Source organism: Oreochromis aureus, linkage group 18 (genome assembly GCF_013358895.1).
Source record: "Oreochromis aureus strain Israel breed Guangdong linkage group 18, ZZ_aureus, whole genome shotgun sequence".
NCBI classification, from domain to species: domain Eukaryota; kingdom Metazoa; phylum Chordata; class Actinopteri; order Cichliformes; family Cichlidae; genus Oreochromis; species Oreochromis aureus.
Genome location: NC_052959.1, coordinates 16313787 through 16334704, shown reverse-complemented (window position 1 = coordinate 16334704; position 20918 = coordinate 16313787). Strand labels below are relative to the sequence as shown.

Here is a 20918-nt window from a genome sequence, read left to right as displayed (position 1 = left end):
TCCCTGTTTTCATTTTAGTCCACAGCACGGTGAGGATATGTTGGCTTTCTGACACATCTTCAAATGTTTGAGGGTGTAGGACTGGAGATAAGCCTCAAGGTTACGGCAATGAGCAAAGGGTTGCATCGCGCCAGTGTCATCACAGAGGTCAGCAGGCACGTGTGCCCACGCCTGTTGGTCTGTGATGTCAGCCACGTTTGGGGACAACTCATGTACAAGGATGCCGTTGCTTGGAGACAGTCTGTATGATTATGCAAACAAATTCTGAATCTTCAATTTAGTTTCACCATTTGGAATTTCCATTCAGAAAATTGCTTCTTTTTTTTTTTTTTTTACAAAAGAAAAACATGTTTTGCTGCTTTTACCTTTTAAAACATGAAGAGTACAGAAATAGTTCCATGAAGATGTTCAAACAGAAGTCCTTGGATTCAGCATAGTTAAAAGATGTGTCTCTCCATACAGAAAGGGATTCAAAATGAGCTCTACTGAGAAAGAAAAACAGTATCTGGAGTATTTCCAGCTATTGTGAATCACTAAAACTATTTTGGTGATGTCAATGAAACACTCAAAGATTAAAATACTTGTCTGGTTTTTAATGGACTTCAGTAGAGGTCAAATACTGTTGGTCAATCTGTAACTTTTTTTATAATGAAAACTCTTCTTAGAAGGAAGAGATTTGTTTAGCTGTTCTTTTTTATGGAAAATCAGCTATTTTAGGAAACCATATCTAACATACACCATACTGCCAAAAGTCTAGCTGCACACTCACATGAACTTGAGTGACGTCCCATTCTTAATCCATAGGGTTTAATATGATGTCGGTCCACCCTTTGCAGCCATAACAGCTTCACCTCTTCTGGGAAAGCTCTCCACAAGGTTTAGGGTTGTTTATGGGAATTTTTGACCATTCTTCCAGAAACACAGTTATAAGGTCAGACGCTGATGTTGGACAAGAAGGCCTGACTTGCAGTCTCTGCTCTAATTCATCTCAAAGATGTTCTGTCAGGTTGAGGTCAGGACTCTGTGCAGGCCAGTCAAGTTCTTCTACTTCCACTTCCACATCCATGTCTTTAATGACCTTATTTGTACACTGGTGTGCAGCCATGTTGGAACAGGAAGGGGCCATTCCCAAACTGTTCCCACAAAACTGTGAGCATAAAATTGCCCAAAATGTCTTGGTATACTGAAGCATTAAGAGTTCCAGGCACTGGGACTCACAGAGCTCCATAGCTTCATAAATGCTTGTAGAAGCAGCCTGCCTGCTTAGGTGCTTGATTTTAGTTGGACAACAAGCCCTGGCTTGCAGTCTCAGTTCTAATTCATTCCATCCATGTGACCATGGAATGTGTTTGGAACATCTGGTTTCAAAGATTTCAATGGGTGAGTGAATACTTTTGGCAATATAATGTACTTTTACAGTCCTCTAATTACCCAAAAGGCATTTACATATATATCTATGTATATATATATTTGATTTGATCTCGTGACCATGCAAAATGCACAGAACACACCTTCATATAGACTTGTTTAGAACATGTAGAGTCTCCAAAAATAAAATCCATACTTTTGTGCATCATTTTTCTCCAGTGACTTTCTTGAAGCACTGCAGGAATAATGCACTTGACATGCCCAATTTTCTGTGACACGGCTGCACTCTTCACTTGGAGTTTGTCTTCTTTCAGAAAGCCATTGCCGAGGGGGGCATGGTTATCCAGTTTTTTTATGGTTGATGACTGTTAGTTATCATGTTTCAAGGATCCTAGTAGATTCTTACTGAAGTACCATCCAGGAATAGCTGCAGTAAGCGACTATTTTACACGTCCAAGTTTATAAAGCATCAAAAAACACTAAAAAAATCTGGTTTTCGATCGTTAGTGGCACAGTTTCCTCATGAACTTGTGTATCTTTTTATTCTTGGTAATGATTATGCTTACCTGCAACTGCCTATTGTCATTATATATCCTGAAAGAAAAACGTGGAACGTCGCTGAATCTGTCGTGCAATTTACCTGCGTAGCTGAAGCTCATTATGGCTTATTCCTTACTGAGCTCTTTTATTGTTTAAAAACTATTAAAACAAGTTAGTAAGCAACAGTGCTGCGCTGGGCGCCATGTTGTTTTGTCAATATAAGCATGCGTGCTATTTCCAACTGACCTGCTCCTTCAAATCAAATTCCACCAGCTTGTTTGAGAGACTTCTAAAAAGAGCTCTGTGCTCTCACAGCTCTTCATTTAGCCTTTTTAGGTTATACAAAACTGTATATTTAGATTGTGTTTGCAAAGGATGAGTGCTGTGTTGACACAATATTGGTTTTGTTGTATGAAAAATGCTAGCCCGTCCTTTACTGAGCTTAAAAGTTTCATCGATCCAGCACCTGATGGTGTTTTGTTTCATTCTCTCACTTACTCCATTTTTCCCTTGTTGACTTTAAATTGCTTTCTGTTTAGATTGTGTTCCTTAAACGAGTTACGGCCCCATGTTTCATCGGCTTTTACTTCAAAGCTTTTCCTTTGTGCTGTAATTGCTCTTATCGTATCATTTGCTTAAATTACAGATACATGGCTGTGAGAAAATATTAACATTTCAAGTGTGTGATGAGAGTTTGCCTTTTGCCGAGGGAAGAAAGCAGGTGAATTTGCATATGGTAATAATGTACCTGATTGTTCCTCTCGCAAACGCTGTTACTGTAGCTCTGCGTTTGATTTAATGAACCACCAAAGTTGTGCAGGAAAGAAAAAAAAAATGAGATGAGCTCTCGTCTTTTCTCTCTCTGACCCGGAGATGTGTTTTCTTTTTTTTTCTTTTTTCTTTTTTTTCCCATCACAGTTTGTGAATATAATGATTTCCCATTAAGTTTATCAGAAGTGGAGCAATTTATCATCAAGTGTTTCATCAGCACAGAAAAATGTGCCGTGTGTGTTTGTGCCTGTGCCTGCGTGCAGCTGAGCATCAGATGTACAGTGAGAGGAGCCAGGAGATGAATCCTGTGACGCTCCCCTCATTAAACCACAAGCAATTACTCCACCATGACAGTGCAATCAGTGAGGCTGGGTCAATGCATGCACACACACACACACACACACACACACACACACACACACACACACACACACAGCGGGAAAAGAGATTGTATTGACACAAATAAGACGATGGATTTAAGAGAAAATGACCAGTGAAAGTTTTATTTGACAAAATTAGACGTCTCGCAACTTCTCACTCACCAGCACACATCCGAGCACGCAACTGCAACAACACAAATAAGCAACCATGCTGCTCGCCCTGCTCAGGTAGCTTTGATGTTGCTGCTTTCATCTCTGCCCTTTTGAAATGGCTATCTTTTGGCTTTTTGCACTTTCACTCTTTTCTCTCATCTAATTCCCTTGAACATTAAAAATCACCAAGCCAGTGAGCGTGAATCCAGATACGGATGCCCTACAATTGTAGCTCTGTGAGGCCATTCAGTATTATTTATGACTGTATCAGTTTTGTTCTGAAAGTAAATCTCAACCCTGAAACTTAATGCATGTCTTTTAATCATTTGGTAGGCTGAGGTTTTGGGTTTTGTTTTTTTTAATGTAACTCTTTGAAAGCTGTCCATCCTGTCCCACGGCTGCTTTGTAACACTCGCCAACTGCCAGCTTCCCTCCTTTTTACACTGCCCTGCATTGATCTGTTTTCCTCAGATGTTGATCCCACAATATAAAACTTTGATTTGCTCAATAGCATCCAAAGATCAGAGCTAAAAGGACTTCTGTCTTTCTGTTTTCCTCCATCTTACGAGTGATGTGATGCTTAAATTTCACTGAAGAGGGTACAGCTGACAGGCTAGTCACACCATCACAGCCTGAACTACAGACATCAGACAGTCTTGCATTCATCTGCTTCATACTGGCACCTGTCGAAGCGGTGAAATCACTGGAGTGTATAGACAGAGGTTTTTAAGTGTCCCACGCTCATCTGACAGCGATGCGTTTAAATTCCTTCAGGCGATGCCGCTGTGGGTGCCAAAGGCTTAAATCAGCAGTATAACCAGCAATTTAGCTCAATCATGGCCGACCCCCTGCAGACAGCGCAGAGTTCTCAATGAGCAAGGCGGGGGGGGGATTGTAGGCTGGCATCTTTAGCAATGTGTGTGTGCCTGCAGGGCCGAAGCCGACTCCAGCACCTTGATTAGCAACAGAAATGGTTTCATGCCGAGTTGAAGAGGAACCAAGTGTGAACTATAATGAGGGAGATTTCTTTTAACACTCGTGCATTAAGCAGGTGTTGACTGAGAGTGTATCGGCTTGGATTAAGATAATGTTTTGTTGTTATTAAAAAAAACACTGTTACATTTTTGGCTTAAAGATTTCATTTTTTTAATGCAAAAGTACAAGAAATATTAATGATGATGGCTACTGTTTCACCTTCTTTTTGTCCAGGTCTTCATATTCGAAAACAACATCTACTATAGAACGACTGTAGAGAGTCGAGCGATCCGCCTGGTGTCCACTGGCAAAGAAGGAGTTGTCTTCAATGGCCTCGCTGACTGGCTGTATGAGGGTAAGATGACTAAAAAAAAAGTCGTACCAAAATACAACAACGCTCGAAATTGAGTCCTTTATGTTGCAAATGCTGGAATTTTCTTCAGAGTTCAGATCAAAGACGGATTTCTTTTATCTTTAACGAATGGTTGAAGTTGAACTCAATTATGGATTCTGAGAATGAATTGCAAAGGCTCAGTGCACATCTCATTTCGAAACCAGGCCAGCTAATATGCTATTATAAAGTCTCTGCTTTTCAGGAAGGTTTTCTACAACATTTCAGATGCTGGGTTTGGGGATTTTGTCCCAGTGAGCCACAGGGGCTTTAGTGAGGTTGGACTGTGATGTTGACTGCATTTGAATTGATTTTAACAGCCCAGTGTTGTTGCATGGGGTTTAGGTGAGGAATCTGTAGAGGTCTGTCCAGCTTTTTCTTTTTCTCACATTGAGGATTTGTTGTGCCAAGAGCATAGACTGAATAGAAAAGATGGACATAGTCACTGTAATGTAATCCCCCGATTTCTGGATTATTTTTAAAACGTCTGTAAAATTGTCTTGAAACGTAAGCACAGCCCATGATTCAATAGCTTATAGAAAGAGCTTTAGCCCCAATAAGTTGAATTAATAGTTTTCTGTGAATTTATCATTTTCTCCCAATGTATATTAGGTTGTTTCAGTTCGCTGAGGTTTGCTGGTATTAGTTTATGCACAGCTCTCTTACAGCCCTGCCACAGCATTTCAATCAGGTTGAGGTCTTGACTTTGATTCGGCCATTGCAGCACCTTGGGGTTTTTTTCTTAATCAGCCCTTTTCTTGCAGATTTACTGCTCGTGCTTGTTGTGTTGCATGACCTAATTCTGGCCAAACTTCAGCTGTTGGACAGATATCTTCAGATTTGACAATATTTTGCTATACAGAGAGGCTTGTGGTCAACTCAGTGACTGCAAGATGCCCTGTGGCTGCAGTTGACAGTTAGTATGAGGTGTTTGTGCTAATATGCTGTGTTTGGTTTTTGCAGTACATGGTGCTGTGCATTATGGCCAGACATCTGCACTTTGGTCTCACCTGTCAAAAGGACATTGTTCCAGAAATCTGGGGTTTTTGTTCAGATGCACTTTTGCAAACCTAAGCTGTGCTGCCATGTTCGTTTTTAAAGAGAAGAGGCTTTGACCTTTCCAAAGATAACCATTCAATCTTTATCTATTTGTACTGACAGAAACTTTAACTTTTAAAATGCTACCTGAGGCCCTTAGAATCTGAGATTTAGCTTTTGGTTTTTTTTGCAGTTTCTCTGAGCTTGGTACAGTGTGACTTTGGGGTGAATTTGCTGAAAATTCCACTGCTGGGAGGATTGTGGCATTGTGTTGAGAGTTGCTGCTGATCATTTAATCAAGTTAATTTTATTAGCAGCATCTAGCTGCTACTTACCCTCATATTTCCCATGGAGGCAGTATGGATGTACTTAATTTAAGTAGCTATAGAGACCATTCAACAGCCTTTAAACATGTTCATTTTTGCTTTAAAGTCTGCACCCTACTGTACTACTGTAGGGTATGCATGTCTACTGCTGTACTAGTAGTACAGTAGTACTACTACTACTTCCTGTTGGGAGTTTTTCTGTCCCACTGTCACCAAAGTACTTGCTCAAATCAATCGTATGATTGTCGGTGTTTCCTCCATTTCTTTGTATCATTGCAGGGCCTTTACTTTACAATATAAAGCACATTGAGGCAACTGTTGCTGTGATTCAGTGCTGTATAAATAAAATTAAAGTGAATTGAATTGTAGCATCTAGATTTCCTCTTAAATCTTCTTAAGTTGTTTTTTTGGCCAGTTGGACACAGTAGAAATAAGCCATAAATACTTCCACCTCCAGTGTTAACACGTTGAAGTCATAATAACAACATGTGCATTTACTTCAGGTCGTGTTTCTATCCAGCTGCTGAAGCCAAGTTTATTATTCACTTGCTTTTTGGGGTTTTTTCTTTACTCTAAATTTGAAATCCAAATATCTTTCTTTTTAGCATCTACATGCTCTGTTGGGTTCACCAGCTAATTTAGTTGCCAGCTGTGTCTTCTGTTTGGTGCTACAGGTAGTGTTGCCCGTGGAAGATTTATAGAGCTTTTTTCGCTCCCAACAGCTGCTTGCCGCATCTGGGTATGCACTCATTAAGTTCACCAGGTAGTCACTAACTTCATCTACCTGCTGTTTGGTGCTCGGTGTTAGTTTGTAAGGTTGTTTTGTGTATTTTCCCACTGAAAATAGCAGCCTGCCGCCTGAACAACACAAGAATGAAAGTAAACTTTAGGTCAGAGGCTTCAAGAAACTTTTTAATATGTACTGCATTTCGACAGCTACACTTGAAAACCATTTTAATCCAGTCTTTTGACACCTGCCTCTCCCTACTGCGTGTTGTGTATTTGTGTGCGTGATTCCATTTGAAAGCACGCAGCTGGCTACATCTCGGCGCCCCTCCTCCTTTAGTCTTCGCATAGCTTGCGTTTGCGTTCTGGCAATTTTAATTAATTCATGTCTGCAGCGCTGCATCTCACTCAGCAGATGTTCAAAAGCCAACATACTTGCGATTTAATATGAGACATTTCCCGATTACGGCATATGTGGGACAGACATTGTAATTACATACCTCTTGATTATGGTTTTGTTTACAGATGCACTGTCATGTTTGAGAATAATCTTTTGAAGTTTTAAGGTAATTTTATTTAGACTTCTGCATTGTTATTTTTATTAATTGTGGATTTATTGCGGGGGAGGAGGGGCCGGGATAATAATGCAGGGCAAATGTAATTGCAAAATGCCAATTATTACGAGGGAAATTCTGTTACAGTGCATGAACTGCTTCAGGGTCGGCTCTAATCGGTTTTTCATTAATGGGATTATTTCTTTGTTGGAGACACAGAACATGACATGAAAGAAGTAATCCATTACCAGTGCCGAAGCAAGATTTGCCTGCTGTGTTTTCCTGCTGTGTTGTAAGGATTTATCTGCGGATAACACACTGTCTCACAAAAACAGAGACGATGCAGCTTATGTATATTTCCCACGCATTTCTTGGAGTGTTCACAGTGCACACTGTGCTCTTCAGGTCAGAAGGATTTGGCAGAAGTTGTATGAATGTGGTTCAAGGTGAGGTTGCCTCATTTCTGGAACGCTGTACAGTCAACTTTAAAATGTTTTTGCTGTTTTTCAGTGAATTTACTTAAAAGGGCTCAAGGAAATGCGACTCATTTTACACATCTATTAAGGTGTTTAACTGTATATACATTTTAAATCTTACAGTACTGTGCAAAAGTCTTGAGCCTTCCCTCGTTTCTTTATATTTTACTTCCAAGGAGTCAGACTTTTTTGCCATTTTTTTAAATTGGTCTTGAGTGACAAATCTCCAGCCTTTCTGAAGGTTCTTCAAAGGTTTCATTTTCAGTCCACTCCTTTTACCTTCCTGTTTTCAGAGGAACGTGTTTTTTGCTTGTTAAATCACTTAACACTGATCTATGAATCATTCAGTAATTAAAAAAGCAGCTAACTCAAGGGATGAACCAGTGTTGTGTCTACACATACCGACAACATTTCTACTAACCAATTTTAAACGATATCTTTGTTACTAGCAGCCTGTTGCAAAACACATTTTTTGTTTCCCATGTCTGTAGTTGCATCTATGAAAATGCCAAAGATAACACAGTTTGACAGCCATAAAGTAGTATTTTTTCCCACCAGCAAGGTGATTCCCAAAGAGCTGTTAGCTGGAAACTTGGGATATCTCAGCATGGTGTGCAACATGTCCTTAAAAACCGCAGGAACAAAGAAGGAGTATATAAAAAAAACCCCTATACAACAGATGATCAGTATAATCAGAAGCCTCATCGGGTCTCAGCGGAAAGACGGCTGTCATGAAGGGGGGATAACATGGAGAAAAGGCTGAGGTATATCAAATCACACAAGAACTGGACAAAATCAATAGAACAGGTCTCATGGAGTCATTCATGCAAATTTTACATTTTTAGTTCAAACCATGAGGAGAGATTCCCGACAGTCAGTGTCTACAGCCAGCAGACACTCACTACTGTGGATCTTGTCAAAACTGATTGAATTATGGACACAGAAAAGTGCCATCAAATTATAGATCCACCAACATACTCTGGGAGACATGTAAATAGCAACAGCTCAATTTGCCAGCATGACAATGACCCTAAACACACGGCCAGAGCAGTAAAAATATTGCCAGTTCTTTGATTGCATTAAAAAAAAGCAAAAACAAACACGTTTGAACACTATCAGTCATGGATTGGCCTCCTCATGGCCTGGATCTCAACATTATTAAAACAATGTTAATCCCAAAGGAGAATTGTGTTGTCATAGCAGCGTACATACAGTAGACGACAAAGCAATCATAGAAAATTAAGTGTAGAACGAGAGATATAAATGGACAAATATAGAGTAAAATATAATATAGGATAAATATAGAGTTCAGGCTGCGTTAAAGAATAATGGTGATCACACCAAAACGCAAAGAAATGAGGGGCTGTGCAAGCCTTCCACACAGCATCATGCTGAAGAAAACATGCAATTTCTATGTCCACACTATCATATCAAGTGGAATATTTAATGATTCACATTTTTGCTAAAGCATCACAATTCTCTTTTAATTTTCAGACTTAGTGTTGTGGGCTTAAACAGTTCTCAGACAGGAATAATTATGTGCCAGCCTTTGATGCTGATCAATAGTGGTAGGAATAATTCCACACTTGTCATAAGAGAGCATCAACCAACACGAGCTCTACCTTTGATCAGGAGATTAAAGATAGTGAAGTCATGAGACGCTGGAAAGACTTTCGCATTGAATTGTCGAGCTGCGGGTTTGGGGAGGTGGAATAGATGAGCTCTTGTATGAGTACAGCGCGTGGGTTTGTCTTTTCTCATGTCATTAACGCCTGCAGATCTGTGGAATTTGGTCGGAAATGTGGTGTCTCTTTTGTGACTGGAGGGTTAGCCAGCCGCAACCGAAAGAGAAAGAAACATCAGCTGCACAGTCACCGTCTCCACTGATTTCTCACAGAGAATATGTGAGAAATGGATAACTGTCCCATCTTTCTGTGGGAACAAACTATAGCATCTATGCAGAGCTTCATAACAGGTCTTTTTAATGCTTTGGCCTTCATAAAACAATAGATTAATTGAATTGTGCTCCTTTTTTAGAGTCTCTGCTGATTTTATTCGGCCACTGACCTCGAAAAATCAAGCTGCACTGCAACAAATTACCCTCTGCCATAGAGTGAAAATTCAATCAAATTCTGTGTGAATGGCTTCCTTTGCCAGCTGTGACAGCAAAAAAACAAGATTGGCTAGTTGGAAAACAAAATCAAAATGTCCTCATCAAGGCTGGACTGATCAGTCTGTGCTGGAACATGCTTTTCACAGAGTTCTTCTGCCCCCTGCTGGGTTAAATGCCACCCACAGGTAAAAGGAAACTCTTGGACTGAAATACAAGCAGAGCGAGTATGGAGCCCTTTCCTAATAATCATGTTTTACTTGTTAAGAAAAGATGTTCACCCCACTGCCCGAATAATTGGGCATATTAATCAGTTTCAAGGAGAATACACCAGTAATAGACTGAACTACAGTATTTTGCCACATGTTTAGAAATGTATATTAATAATATATTGTTGATTTGTTTTACAGAGGAGATCCTGCAGACCCACATAGCTCACTGGTGGTCTCCAGATGGACTGCGTTTGGCCTACATGACCATCAATGACACCCTGGTGCCAAAAATGGAAGTGCCGTTTTTTACTGGAGCGCCATATCCCGCGAGTCTAGACTATCACTACCCAAAGGCAAGTCCCCACCAGCAAATCTTACTGCTTAATGAATTCATAGTTTTTACAATGAAAATGTAATGAGTGAGTAACGATAAAGCTCAGAGCCAGGTCTAAGTGGGCGAGGCATCTACAGTAGAGGTAGCAGGTCTATTCAGACTCATTTCTCTCTGCTCATCAGTGATCTGTCCAAAATATTAACAAATTATGTACAAAATATTTTGGTCCTTTGAGAAGGAGTCAATGGTTCAAGCCTGTGTCCATGACAGATTTAGAGGAAGAAGTTAATTACGATGCTCAATATGCAGTTCAGGGAGAACATTCATGTAATGTTTCATTTAAGCCCCGTTATCCAAAAAGAGCTTGTGATTAAAATTAGCCGTTGTTTTAAAGAAACTGATAATAAACTGTGTGACCTAAACATGTGCTGAAACATGACTGAAAGGCACAAACCGAGACTATTCAGTGTGCAAATAAGAAGCCTGTGACTAACAAGCTTGTCGTATCAAAATTATGAGAGATGTCAGTGAACTTCCCTCAAGAGGACAAAAAGATCAGTTATTGCAGCTTTTGACCTTCGGTATCTAATTTCCTTGCAGGCTGGAGAAGAAAACCCTGTAGTGCACCTGTCAGTGGTGAGCCTCCACGGTCCTCTGCACACGGTAGCGATGAAGAAACCTGATGACCCCCGGATAGGGTGAGTGACTGAATCTGAAGGTGCCTCGCTGTGTATAAAGTAACAAGCACCGAGATATATTTTCTTAAAGGAGACAGTGCTGCTTGTCAGAGGTGTCATGTGTTCTCACCTTCTGCTTTTCCAGGAGGGAATATTACATCACCATGGTGAAATGGGCAACCAACACCAAACTGGCTGTCAACTGGCTGAACAGAGCCCAGAACAACTCCATCTTGACACTGTGTGAGGCGACCACCGGAGTCTGCATTAAGGTGAAACAAAGTGTGAAATTAGCTGCCACTCTTTCCCCGTTGTGTTAAAGTATTACACTTGTGACATTCTGTGTTTTCCTGGGAGAAGACTGGAAATGAACCTGGCTTACATGTTTTTCATGTCGATAAACACAAACACTGTAGTTTATTTTGAATCAAACGTCAAACTGCTGCTGCAGATACTCATTAGAGAAAAATAGGTCCTGACAAGGGCACCATTGGTCCTACAAGAGTAAAGTTGCTATGTATAACACATTGTCCAGGTGTTTTTTTAACAAGCATTCAGCGTGGCGAATATCCTTCACTGTAGCATGAGACGAGGAGCTTGTGTTCTTGTGAAACAGTCGCTTATATAAATCCCCAAAAAAGGCATGTCAAACATTTCATATGGCGGGCCTCATACAGCCCATTTTAATCTTAAGTGAAAATCCCCTTTTTGTCAGTCTGAAGACGTTTAACTGTACATTTAATACCATTTAATAGAATAAAAAGAAATGCAATTTCAACAACATGTCTCAGTTTTTTACAGAAAATTACAGAAAAAGTTCTGGTAGCTCATTGATGGTAATTCACATTAATTCCCAAAAAGAAAAAAGGACGTTTTCTGTTATTGTGTATCTAATTACTTGTAGCTTGAATGCCAATGGTGGCCGTCTTTATCAACAGGAAACTACTGTGAAAATACTGTTTAAAGTCCAAAAGCTCTGCCCACCTTCACATTATCCAGAAGCTTCCACCTGGCTAGACTGTAGTCTTGGTCCCCGGGCCTTATGTCTGATACACTTGATGTAGACTGATAGTTATAGAGTTAGTGATCTTCAAAAACACTGTGGATGGAGACAGCAGTTTCCAGCATTTGGCTGATATTTATGCAAAGATGCTGGTTTCTATAAGTCGTGTATCACTGTTTTAATTATTCCTGTCCAATCTATTACATAAAACTGAAAGAGAAGCTTCTTCTAGACTACAGCTGATATGCACAAACCATGACTTTCATATCACACATCACAAAATCACATTGTTCTTGCTTTAGCTCGTCAGTTTGAATCCCAGCTGTGACCTGTCAGGTGTTTTGCTGTTTTTTTTGGCCACACTTGCATGTATGAGATTGGTATTGAGAGTCTTGTCTGGCACTGTCATATATGCTAGAGTTATATATAGCCAACAGCATCAAGTAGAGAGAGACTGGGTTTGTTTGTCTAATTTTTTGGCAAGAATATACAGTGACGTGAAAAAGAAATTGTTCACAGGACTGCACAGTCTTCTGAAAGCTTTCTTGTACACAAATTAAGTTACACCCTTATTGCTTCCTTAGGAATTAAGATGGAAACGAGCAGCCAAGTGCCACCGCTCAAATACAGTTGATTAATTGATCATCAGCTCCTCTATAAAAGCAGAGGTTTTGGCAGTTTGCTGGTCTGAAGCGCTCAGTTGTGTATTAACAGAGTGCCAAGGAGGAACAACATCAGCAGTGATTTTAGAGAAGTAATTCTTGCTGCTCATCAATCTGGGAAGAGCTATGAGACCATTTGCAAACCATTTAAAGTCCATCATTCTAGAGTAGGAAAGATTATTCACAAATGGAAAACATTCAAGATAGTCACCGGTCTTCTCTAGTGAGGATGTCCCTGCAAATGCATCCCAAGGTCACAGAGAAATGTCAAAAAAATCCAAGAGCTATGTTAAATGTTAAATTTCAAAATGGTACAATTAGAAAAAGATGAACAAGTATAGCTTTTCTGGAAAGTTGCCAGAAGAAAATCTCTTCTCTCTGAAAAGAATATGGCAGCACAGCTAGGCTTGCAAAGTTGTATCTTAACAAACTACAAAACCTCTGGGATAATGTCCTCTGCACAGTCAAGACCAAAGTGGCCATAATGCACAGCGCCATGTTTGACGAAAACCAAACACGACATATCGGCACAAAGAATGCTTTCACGGGACTGAAAGCATTCTTTTTTACATAACTGCAAATGTAAAACCTTTTGAGATGTATCTGTTCATTTCCCTCCTATTTGCTGAATTAAGCTTTCAGCTCAGATCCTCTTATTCTTTTCAGAAACATGAGGATGAGAGTGAGAGCTGGTTGCACCGACAGGTATGTGATGAAAGATGGAGAAGTCTAGTTGGCTAAAAAACTGACTTTTTTTTACCCCGTGTGTGCATGAACAAGTAAACAGACAAAGATATAAAAAGCCCTGCAGGCACGTTTTTGTAACTTCTCTCCTCTCCTCAGAACGAGCCGCCGCTCTTTTCCAAAGATGGACACAAGTTCTTCTTCACCAGGGCGATCCCTCAAGGTGGCAGAGGAAAGTTTTTCCACATCTCTATGTCCACATCTCTGGTATGTAATGTTAATCCTTTGCTTGTAATATTTTTCCTTTGCCCTGTTGTGTGAGTGTCTAATTTGTGTTACTTCCCTTTAGCCCAACACAAGCACAGACATACTTCAGTCCCTAACCTCTGGAGACTGGGATGTGACCAGGATCTTGGCCTACAATCATGAAAGAAACCTCATGTAAGACCTTAAGATGCTTTCACATTTTTAAATGCAGTCCTGGCTCTCGTGTTATCTGACAGCAGTGTTCGGATGATTCACAGTTACTTCCTGAGCACGGAGGATGACCCCAAACGGCGGCACTTGTACAGGTAGCGCTTTAAAGTCATCTTGATGATTTTTTTTCAAGTGCCGCTTTAAGTGTACATTATTTACTCTGTGCCATCCTGCAGTGCTGACACAATCGCTCCATTCAACCGCTGCTGCTTGTCCTGTGAGTTCAAGTGCGGCTATATGGATGTTTCATTCAGCCACGACATGCAGTACTTCTTGCTCAACTGTAAAGGTGAGCGTCCTTTACCTTGAATCACTTGAGGAAGTCTTGGACTAAAAGTGTTTTACATAACAGCACTCCTGACAGCGAAGGCCTCCTGGGAGACTCAGAGAGCGTGTTCAGTAGAAAGTGTAATTGAATTAGTGCTCCATGTCAGGTAGAGAGCTTATATCGAACTGGACGTTAGCAGATAACCTCAAACCACTGTAGGATCCTCCTGATTAGCAGTAAGAATAAACAGCTCATCTGACTGCCTGCAAACAGTCACGTGAGTACTAACAGAGGGTGTGCGGCTTTCAGTGTTTGTAGCGTTTATTATACGACGAAAGCTCAGTGATTAGCTGTTGTTTAGTAGTAGAAGTCTCTTGTGTTCCTTAGAGACACTCCAGCAGAAAAATACAATGACATTTTTTGGCTTCAACACTGGGCAACATCATTGAGGTTTCTATGGAAGCTGATTTGTTTAAGGGGATCACATCGGAGAGGAAAAGTGCCAGTGGCCTTCTTCATTAATTGGATCTTTGGAGAGTAGCTCCATTGTGAAATAATAAGATACTTCCTCATGGGACGGAAGTAGATTATTAACTGCAGAGCTGGCTGAGAGTGCTGTTTTAAGATTATTCTGCTACAGAGGGTTGGGTTTCAGTGGCTTTATTATTGCCTTCCTGGAGGCATTTGAGCCTTTTATCAGCATCTTGTTATGTGATATTTTATCATGCTTATCCAATAACTTCTATTATTACATTTCCGTTAGCTGATCCTTTTTCCCTGCATTGTTCTTTGTAGGACCAGATATACCGAGTGTGGCTGTCTATAGAACTGAGGACAAAGAGAGTAAGTGTATGCCTGCATCGTCTACAACACGTCTACAAATATGTTTAATAATACACAAAATACATTTGGACTTGAGAATTTGTAACAGGTTTTTCTCTTGAACTGCAGAGGTGTTTGACGTGGAGACAAATAAAAGACTAAACAACACATACAACAACATGCAGATGCCCAGAGTGGAGTACAAAACCATTGACATAGAAGGCTACAGTAAGTGTGCCTCTGTGTAACCCAACGTGCACCGAATTCTTGTTTTCTAAAGTCATTAAAGATGTATGATGTACAATTATTCATCCCTCGAGAAAGAGCAGTTCAAAGAAGTGATGATGAGTGGTTGTAAAGTCTTGACCACAACTGTACACTGTAATTAGATAAGAAATAGGAAGTCTGTGTTATGAGATTCCCATTGATCCTTTCTTTTCTGTTCTAGCTCTGACGATGCAGATTCTGAAGCCAGCTGGATTTGTAGAAACAGCTACCTATCCATTACTGCTGCTAGTGTGAGTATAAATATTATGTGTGGTCAGGATGGTTAGAAAAAGAGAAAATACCCAGTGAGTGGCAGTTCACTGGATCAAAATGCCTTGTTGACATCAGACGTCAGGAAACTAAGGTCTCGATTTCTGCTGTGACAGAAATCGAGACCAACCCAGTACTAGTACCTAATGAAGTGTCTGGTGAGCATAAGTTCTGCAGTTAAAACTGACTTTACTTAATGTTCAAAGGAGAACTTTAGTGCATCATTTTAGTACTGCACCTTTAGTACTGTATTAAACCCCAAAACACTGGATCCTAGGCCGGCTATGCACGTCACTGTTTTGTTTTACGAGGCCAGTATTCATTCAGATTCTGCCCAAACGATCCCATTTCCCAAGTTTGGAAATGATTCTTCAGGCTTCAGTCTAGCTGTAAGCTTTTAAATCAGACTCTGGGAACAACATGAATGAACAAAACACTGATAACTATTTCAAATGTCTGACTTGTTATAGGATAATAAATAACTTTTCTACATAAGCTAGGTCATTTTTTTCACCTCAGCTCAAACATTTGTTTGTACCACCATTCCACCATTTTTCAGCCTTCATGTCAGTAACAAGATGTTTTGGATATATTAAAAGTATCCCCGACTTTGCAAGTTGTTCTTTCGTGTGTGTGTGTGTGTTTGCATTTCAAGCTGATAAATATTTACCTTTTCAAACTCTTGCCATCAGTTTTTAACAGTAAGTCCTTACTGTAACTATGTATAACTATGTATTAATTGCTTTACCTGTATATTTTCATCATCTCTCTCTCATCTCTAAAAATTACAGCTTACAACTGCTGAACATTAACAACAATAACAATATAAGCTAACATTACACCAGCTAATGTTAGACTCGACTGTCCTAAAAATCAAACTTTCTCTGTGATAACCAGTTTGATTAAATTCTCAAATCATATGAGAGTTTCATTTTTTAAGTGTCTCGGTCCAACAATGTTAGATAACCTTCAATGAAAATTTCAGTAACACTGGCTAACAGCAGCTAACAGCAGCTAACACTGGCTAACAGCAGCAAAAACAGCAGTACTTACTAAGAAAAGTTAAGGATATCCTCAACAACTCACCTCAGTATCAACAGAAGTTAGCTTCACTGATTCATCGACTCGTATCGGACTCTTTTCACAAAGTTTTACAGCCTCCCCTAAGTAAATAGATATGGACCTATACTGCAAGCTGAAGCAAACAGTGGACTTACAGCCTACACTCACTACAAATGAACAGCAGCCATTGTTGTTTGTCCTTCTCTGGCCATGGTAGCTAGGATTATATGCATTTGAATTGGGGGAGGTACAATAACAGAATACAGTTGACTGCAATCTTCTGACATTTAACGGTGAAGACAAGCAGCTGGAGTGGGAAACAGTTTACCTAAGGCTGAAATAATCCCCATTGATTCTCTATCACTAAATCAAATGTTATTGCTCCAGAATAAAATAATGTGAATGTTGTTCACTGTATTCCACATGTCTAAAAACTGCAATATTTAAATATTTGTGGCCATATTTAAGGGGTTATGGTGTTGTATTGGACTTGTTAAAATCAACAGTGTCACTTTTATTCTCTTTGTAAGTGTTTTGCAAAAGATCTGATTATTCAAAGTTCCCTTTTCTGAGTTAATTTCCTCATTTTTTTGCCAACCAATAATAATAATAATAATACTACACCAGGCTCTGAGATATTAGTTGAACTTATTGTTTTGTGCTTCTCCCACAGGGATGGGACCCCCGGTGGGCAGATGGTGACGGAGCAGTTCCAGGTGGACTGGGCCACCGTCCTGGTCAGCAGCTTCAGCACAATTGTCGTCCGCTTTGACGGCCACGGCAGCGGATTTCAGGGCACCAACCTCCTCCACAAGATCCGCAGGAAGCTGGGGAAACTGGAGGAGAGGGACCAGCTGGAGGCACTCAGGTCAGACTCGGAAAGATGAGCACAGCTTAAAAACTATTTGGTCATTTGGCTTCTGTCACTTTCATTATTGTTGGGTTTTTTTAAATTTTTTGTTTTTTATTTTCAGGCTGATATCCGAACAGTCCTACATCGATAAGAATCGAATGGGAGTTTATGGAAAGGTAAGAAGACATAACAGATGCACTGTTTAACTCACCTCTGTGCCTTTATAAAAATACAGACCGCTTGGAAATTATTTTCACATACTGTATCTGTCTCCCTCTTTTCCAGGCCTATGGTGGTTATTTAGCAACTTTGCTTTTGAGCTCAGAAGAATTTACCCAACTTAAATGTGGAACAGCAGTCTCCCCCATCACAGATTTCGAGCTTTATGGTAAAACTTTACAGTAAATCTTCTGCTAAGTGAGTCTTAGATCTAAAAGGCACCCAATCTTTCTAACCCTGGTTTTCTTTATTGCAAAATGCAGCATCTGCATTTTCGGAGCGATACCTCGGCGCCAAGACAGACTCCCGAGTTTACACAGTAAAGTATCCACCCCTTTTTCTCCTCTGCTTCAGAATGCTGAGCTCAGAGAATGAGTTGGGGGGTCTTTATAAAAGAACGTGTTAATGACATGGTGGAATTCCCTCTGTCTCTTTCCTCCAGATGGCAAATTTAGCACACAGAGCGGGTCAGCTGCTGGAGAAACAGTACTTAATAATTCACCCGACTGCTGATGGTAGGACCCAGTGCCTCTTTTTCTAAATACCACAGTAAATATTTGCGTGCTCAGAGTCTAACTGCAATATCATCTTCACCACCACAGAAAAAGTTCACTTCCAGCACACAGCCAAATTCATCAACCATTTAATCAGCGAAAAGGCCAATTACACTCTGCAGGTGAGCCACAGTGTCTGAAATCACTGGTGTGAATAAAAGTGTGTGTGTCTGTAAATGGGCTAATGTTGTGTGAAGAATGCTCCCAAAATCTCTTGAGAGCAGCAACTAACAGTTATTTTCATTTCAGATTAATTTGTGTATTATTCTTTCTAATTTTCCCCATTTTAGCTTGACAAATAACTTTTTCTTAGTTTTGCAGATTGAAGAACTGTTCAGTTATTTACATGCAGTTTATGTTTATGCACAGTGTTCCAGTGCACAGTCTGATATTGCAGTTTTTTCCCCACAATATCATAATTAGTGTTGTTTGTTTTTTTGCCTGTATACATGCCAGAAAGGCTTTTTAATAAATACAGTGTATAAGGAAAAAATAAAAAATAAAATCCTCCTGTAATTTCTAGTAATAGCTTCTTGACAAGCCACCCTTTCATTGAGACCATTTATGGATGAGACTTTGGAGAACAGATACAACAGTAGATGGATCAGCTGAAGGGTCAGATGTGTCTCTCAGGTCCTATGTTGGGTCTTTGCAGGATTTTTTTTCCATGTATTTCTTAGAACATGACTTTCAGATACCGTTTGTCTGCTGTAGACCTCTTTTTTTGTTTGCTTTTTTAAGCCTACCACATCTTCTTTTGTCCTCCACTTCACACAGCACACAGCACTAAGATATGCCAAGTATTTATCTAACAGCTCTGACAGTCAAACTGTGTTATCTTTGATATTTTTCATAGATTCTAATAAAGAAATGCAAACAAATTATGGAATTTTGTGACAGGCTGCTATTAACAAAGTGCATAAAGATACCATTTTATTCTTTGTTAAGCTGTTGACTATCTGTAAACACGGGTTCATCCCTTGAGTTCAGTGTCTTTTTTATGCTTGAATGATTCATGGTTCAGCGTTAAGTGACTTATCAACCTAAACAGCATTACTCTGAAAATGATCAGGTACAAAGACTGCATTGAAAATGAGTGAAATGTCCAAGAAAAACTTCTTTTCATCCACTTTTATGTGCATTTGTCACTCTTTTACACTTCTTTCAAGCTATGCTTTAGTACTTTTTTTCTAAGAAATGCTATAATAGCGCCCTGACTGCCCCCACACTCCTGTCTATCTTCACTTTTTCACTATCCAATGAAAAATATTATTTAAAAAAAGTAATAATAATCTGATTTTGAGTGAACGACACTAAATCAGCCTCACCACACGGTCTCTGTCAATTTCTCCATCTTTATCTGCAGATCTATCCAGATGAGGGACACTTCCTACACGGTGAGGGGACACAGCAGCACCTGAGCCAGTCCTTGGTCAACTTCTTCGAGGAGTGTTTCCGGCTACCAGAGATTCTGACAGATGACCAGCAGGAAGAGAACGAGGACAACAGTTAAACTTTGATCCTCTGAGCAGCCCCGGCCAGATACTACAGCACAATATGCAACAGATTTTTCGTTCCATCCCAGTAAATCCGCACCACCTGCTGTCAAATCTGATTTTAGCTCCAATGAAGTGCAGCACCTGCATGTGCAAAAAGGGCCTCTGCCTACATCCCTTCTCCTCATCTCGTGCTGGCTGCTGACAGGGAAACCAGTCAGATAGAGGCTGAATAAATCTCAGATGCGAACAGTCATGTCTCTCTCTGATTAACGGACTAGTGCTCCCTCTGGTGGACTAATAGAGGATCAACAAAACATCCATTCGGCATTGCGTCTCCATTACAAAACAGGCACATTAATCCAGTGCTTTGCGGCACCAAATATCCCCCACCTGCGAAGATAAGCTCATCATGTTGAGATTTAACTTTCAAAAGGCTGCCAGTTTCTCATAACCTTGCCAACTAACTTACTGATTATTGTGTTCATGAGTATGATTATTGGTACTTGTTTCTCAGAATTTCTCTGTTCAGTGTCTTACAGTTGTACCGTGTCGGAGTGGCTGTCTGGCTGCGTCAGTCTTTAGTTGCTTTACGAAACAAAGGCACAATGTTTAACTTGTGTTGTACTCCAAAAAAATGTATCTGTACAAAAATGGTGTGAAATTTTCCTCTTCATATTTCCGAACGAACCCTTTCGTTTTTCTTTTAGTCACTGTGCCTTACTGTGGGTGACGTGTTCATGTTAGGAGCCCACATGACACTGAAAATGAGTAAATATGGAAAAGGCGTTGTGTGAATCAAGGGGCAATGTTATTTATGAGCAAAGGTTTGGCACATTTAAAACTTAGGAAGAGCTGAATAGAACATAACCGTACGACTGCTGGGGAGAAGGTGTTACACTAACACAAAACCAACAATATTTAGTTTGCAGTTTCTTGATATTTGCCATCCAAACTGGCGTACTGGTGAGTTAACTATGCTGGTTTTTATTATTGTTATTATTATTATTTTGTGGTTTACTTTGACGACTTTGTGTGTTCTCTCTCCTCATATCACTTCTGTTGTCAGTGGTTTCTAGTCAACTGATGTACAAAGTGTATAAAACATATTCTTTGAGTCTTTATGTTGTATGTGCAACTTGTATATAAAGCATTTTGAAACGTATCTTTTCTTTGGCTTCATTCATGACCTTACATTGCCTTTATGCTTGTGGTTGTCAAACGTTGACAACCAGGTTGGGTACGAAATC

The 20918-nt window shown here is 39.9% G+C and overlaps 1 protein-coding gene across 4 annotated transcripts in view; it reads left to right on the top strand.

The window, feature by feature from the left end:
* LOC116316988 (dipeptidyl aminopeptidase-like protein 6) overlaps positions 1-20852 on the top strand; it is a 94482-nt gene extending 73630 nt beyond the window's left edge. For all 4 annotated transcript variants that reach the window (XM_039602841.1, XM_039602840.1, XM_031735645.2 and 1 more), the window contains 19 exons: positions 4422-4542; positions 10219-10373; positions 10955-11052; positions 11177-11303; positions 13363-13401; positions 13540-13647; positions 13730-13821; positions 13905-13952; positions 14034-14146; positions 14921-14968; positions 15077-15175; positions 15396-15465; positions 17220-17414; positions 17521-17575; positions 17685-17787; positions 17882-17937; positions 18061-18133; positions 18221-18294; positions 19539-20852. In XM_039602841.1, coding sequence (XP_039458775.1) covers positions 4422-4542; positions 10219-10373; positions 10955-11052; positions 11177-11303; positions 13363-13401; positions 13540-13647; positions 13730-13821; positions 13905-13952; positions 14034-14146; positions 14921-14968; positions 15077-15175; positions 15396-15465; positions 17220-17414; positions 17521-17575; positions 17685-17787; positions 17882-17937; positions 18061-18133; positions 18221-18294; positions 19539-19685 — 1821 coding nt within the window. In that variant the 3' untranslated portion in view covers positions 19686-20852. The remainder of the gene's footprint in view (positions 1-4421; positions 4543-10218; positions 10374-10954; positions 11053-11176; positions 11304-13362; positions 13402-13539; positions 13648-13729; positions 13822-13904; positions 13953-14033; positions 14147-14920; positions 14969-15076; positions 15176-15395; positions 15466-17219; positions 17415-17520; positions 17576-17684; positions 17788-17881; positions 17938-18060; positions 18134-18220; positions 18295-19538) is intronic.
* Positions 20853-20918: the final 66 nt, after the last annotated feature.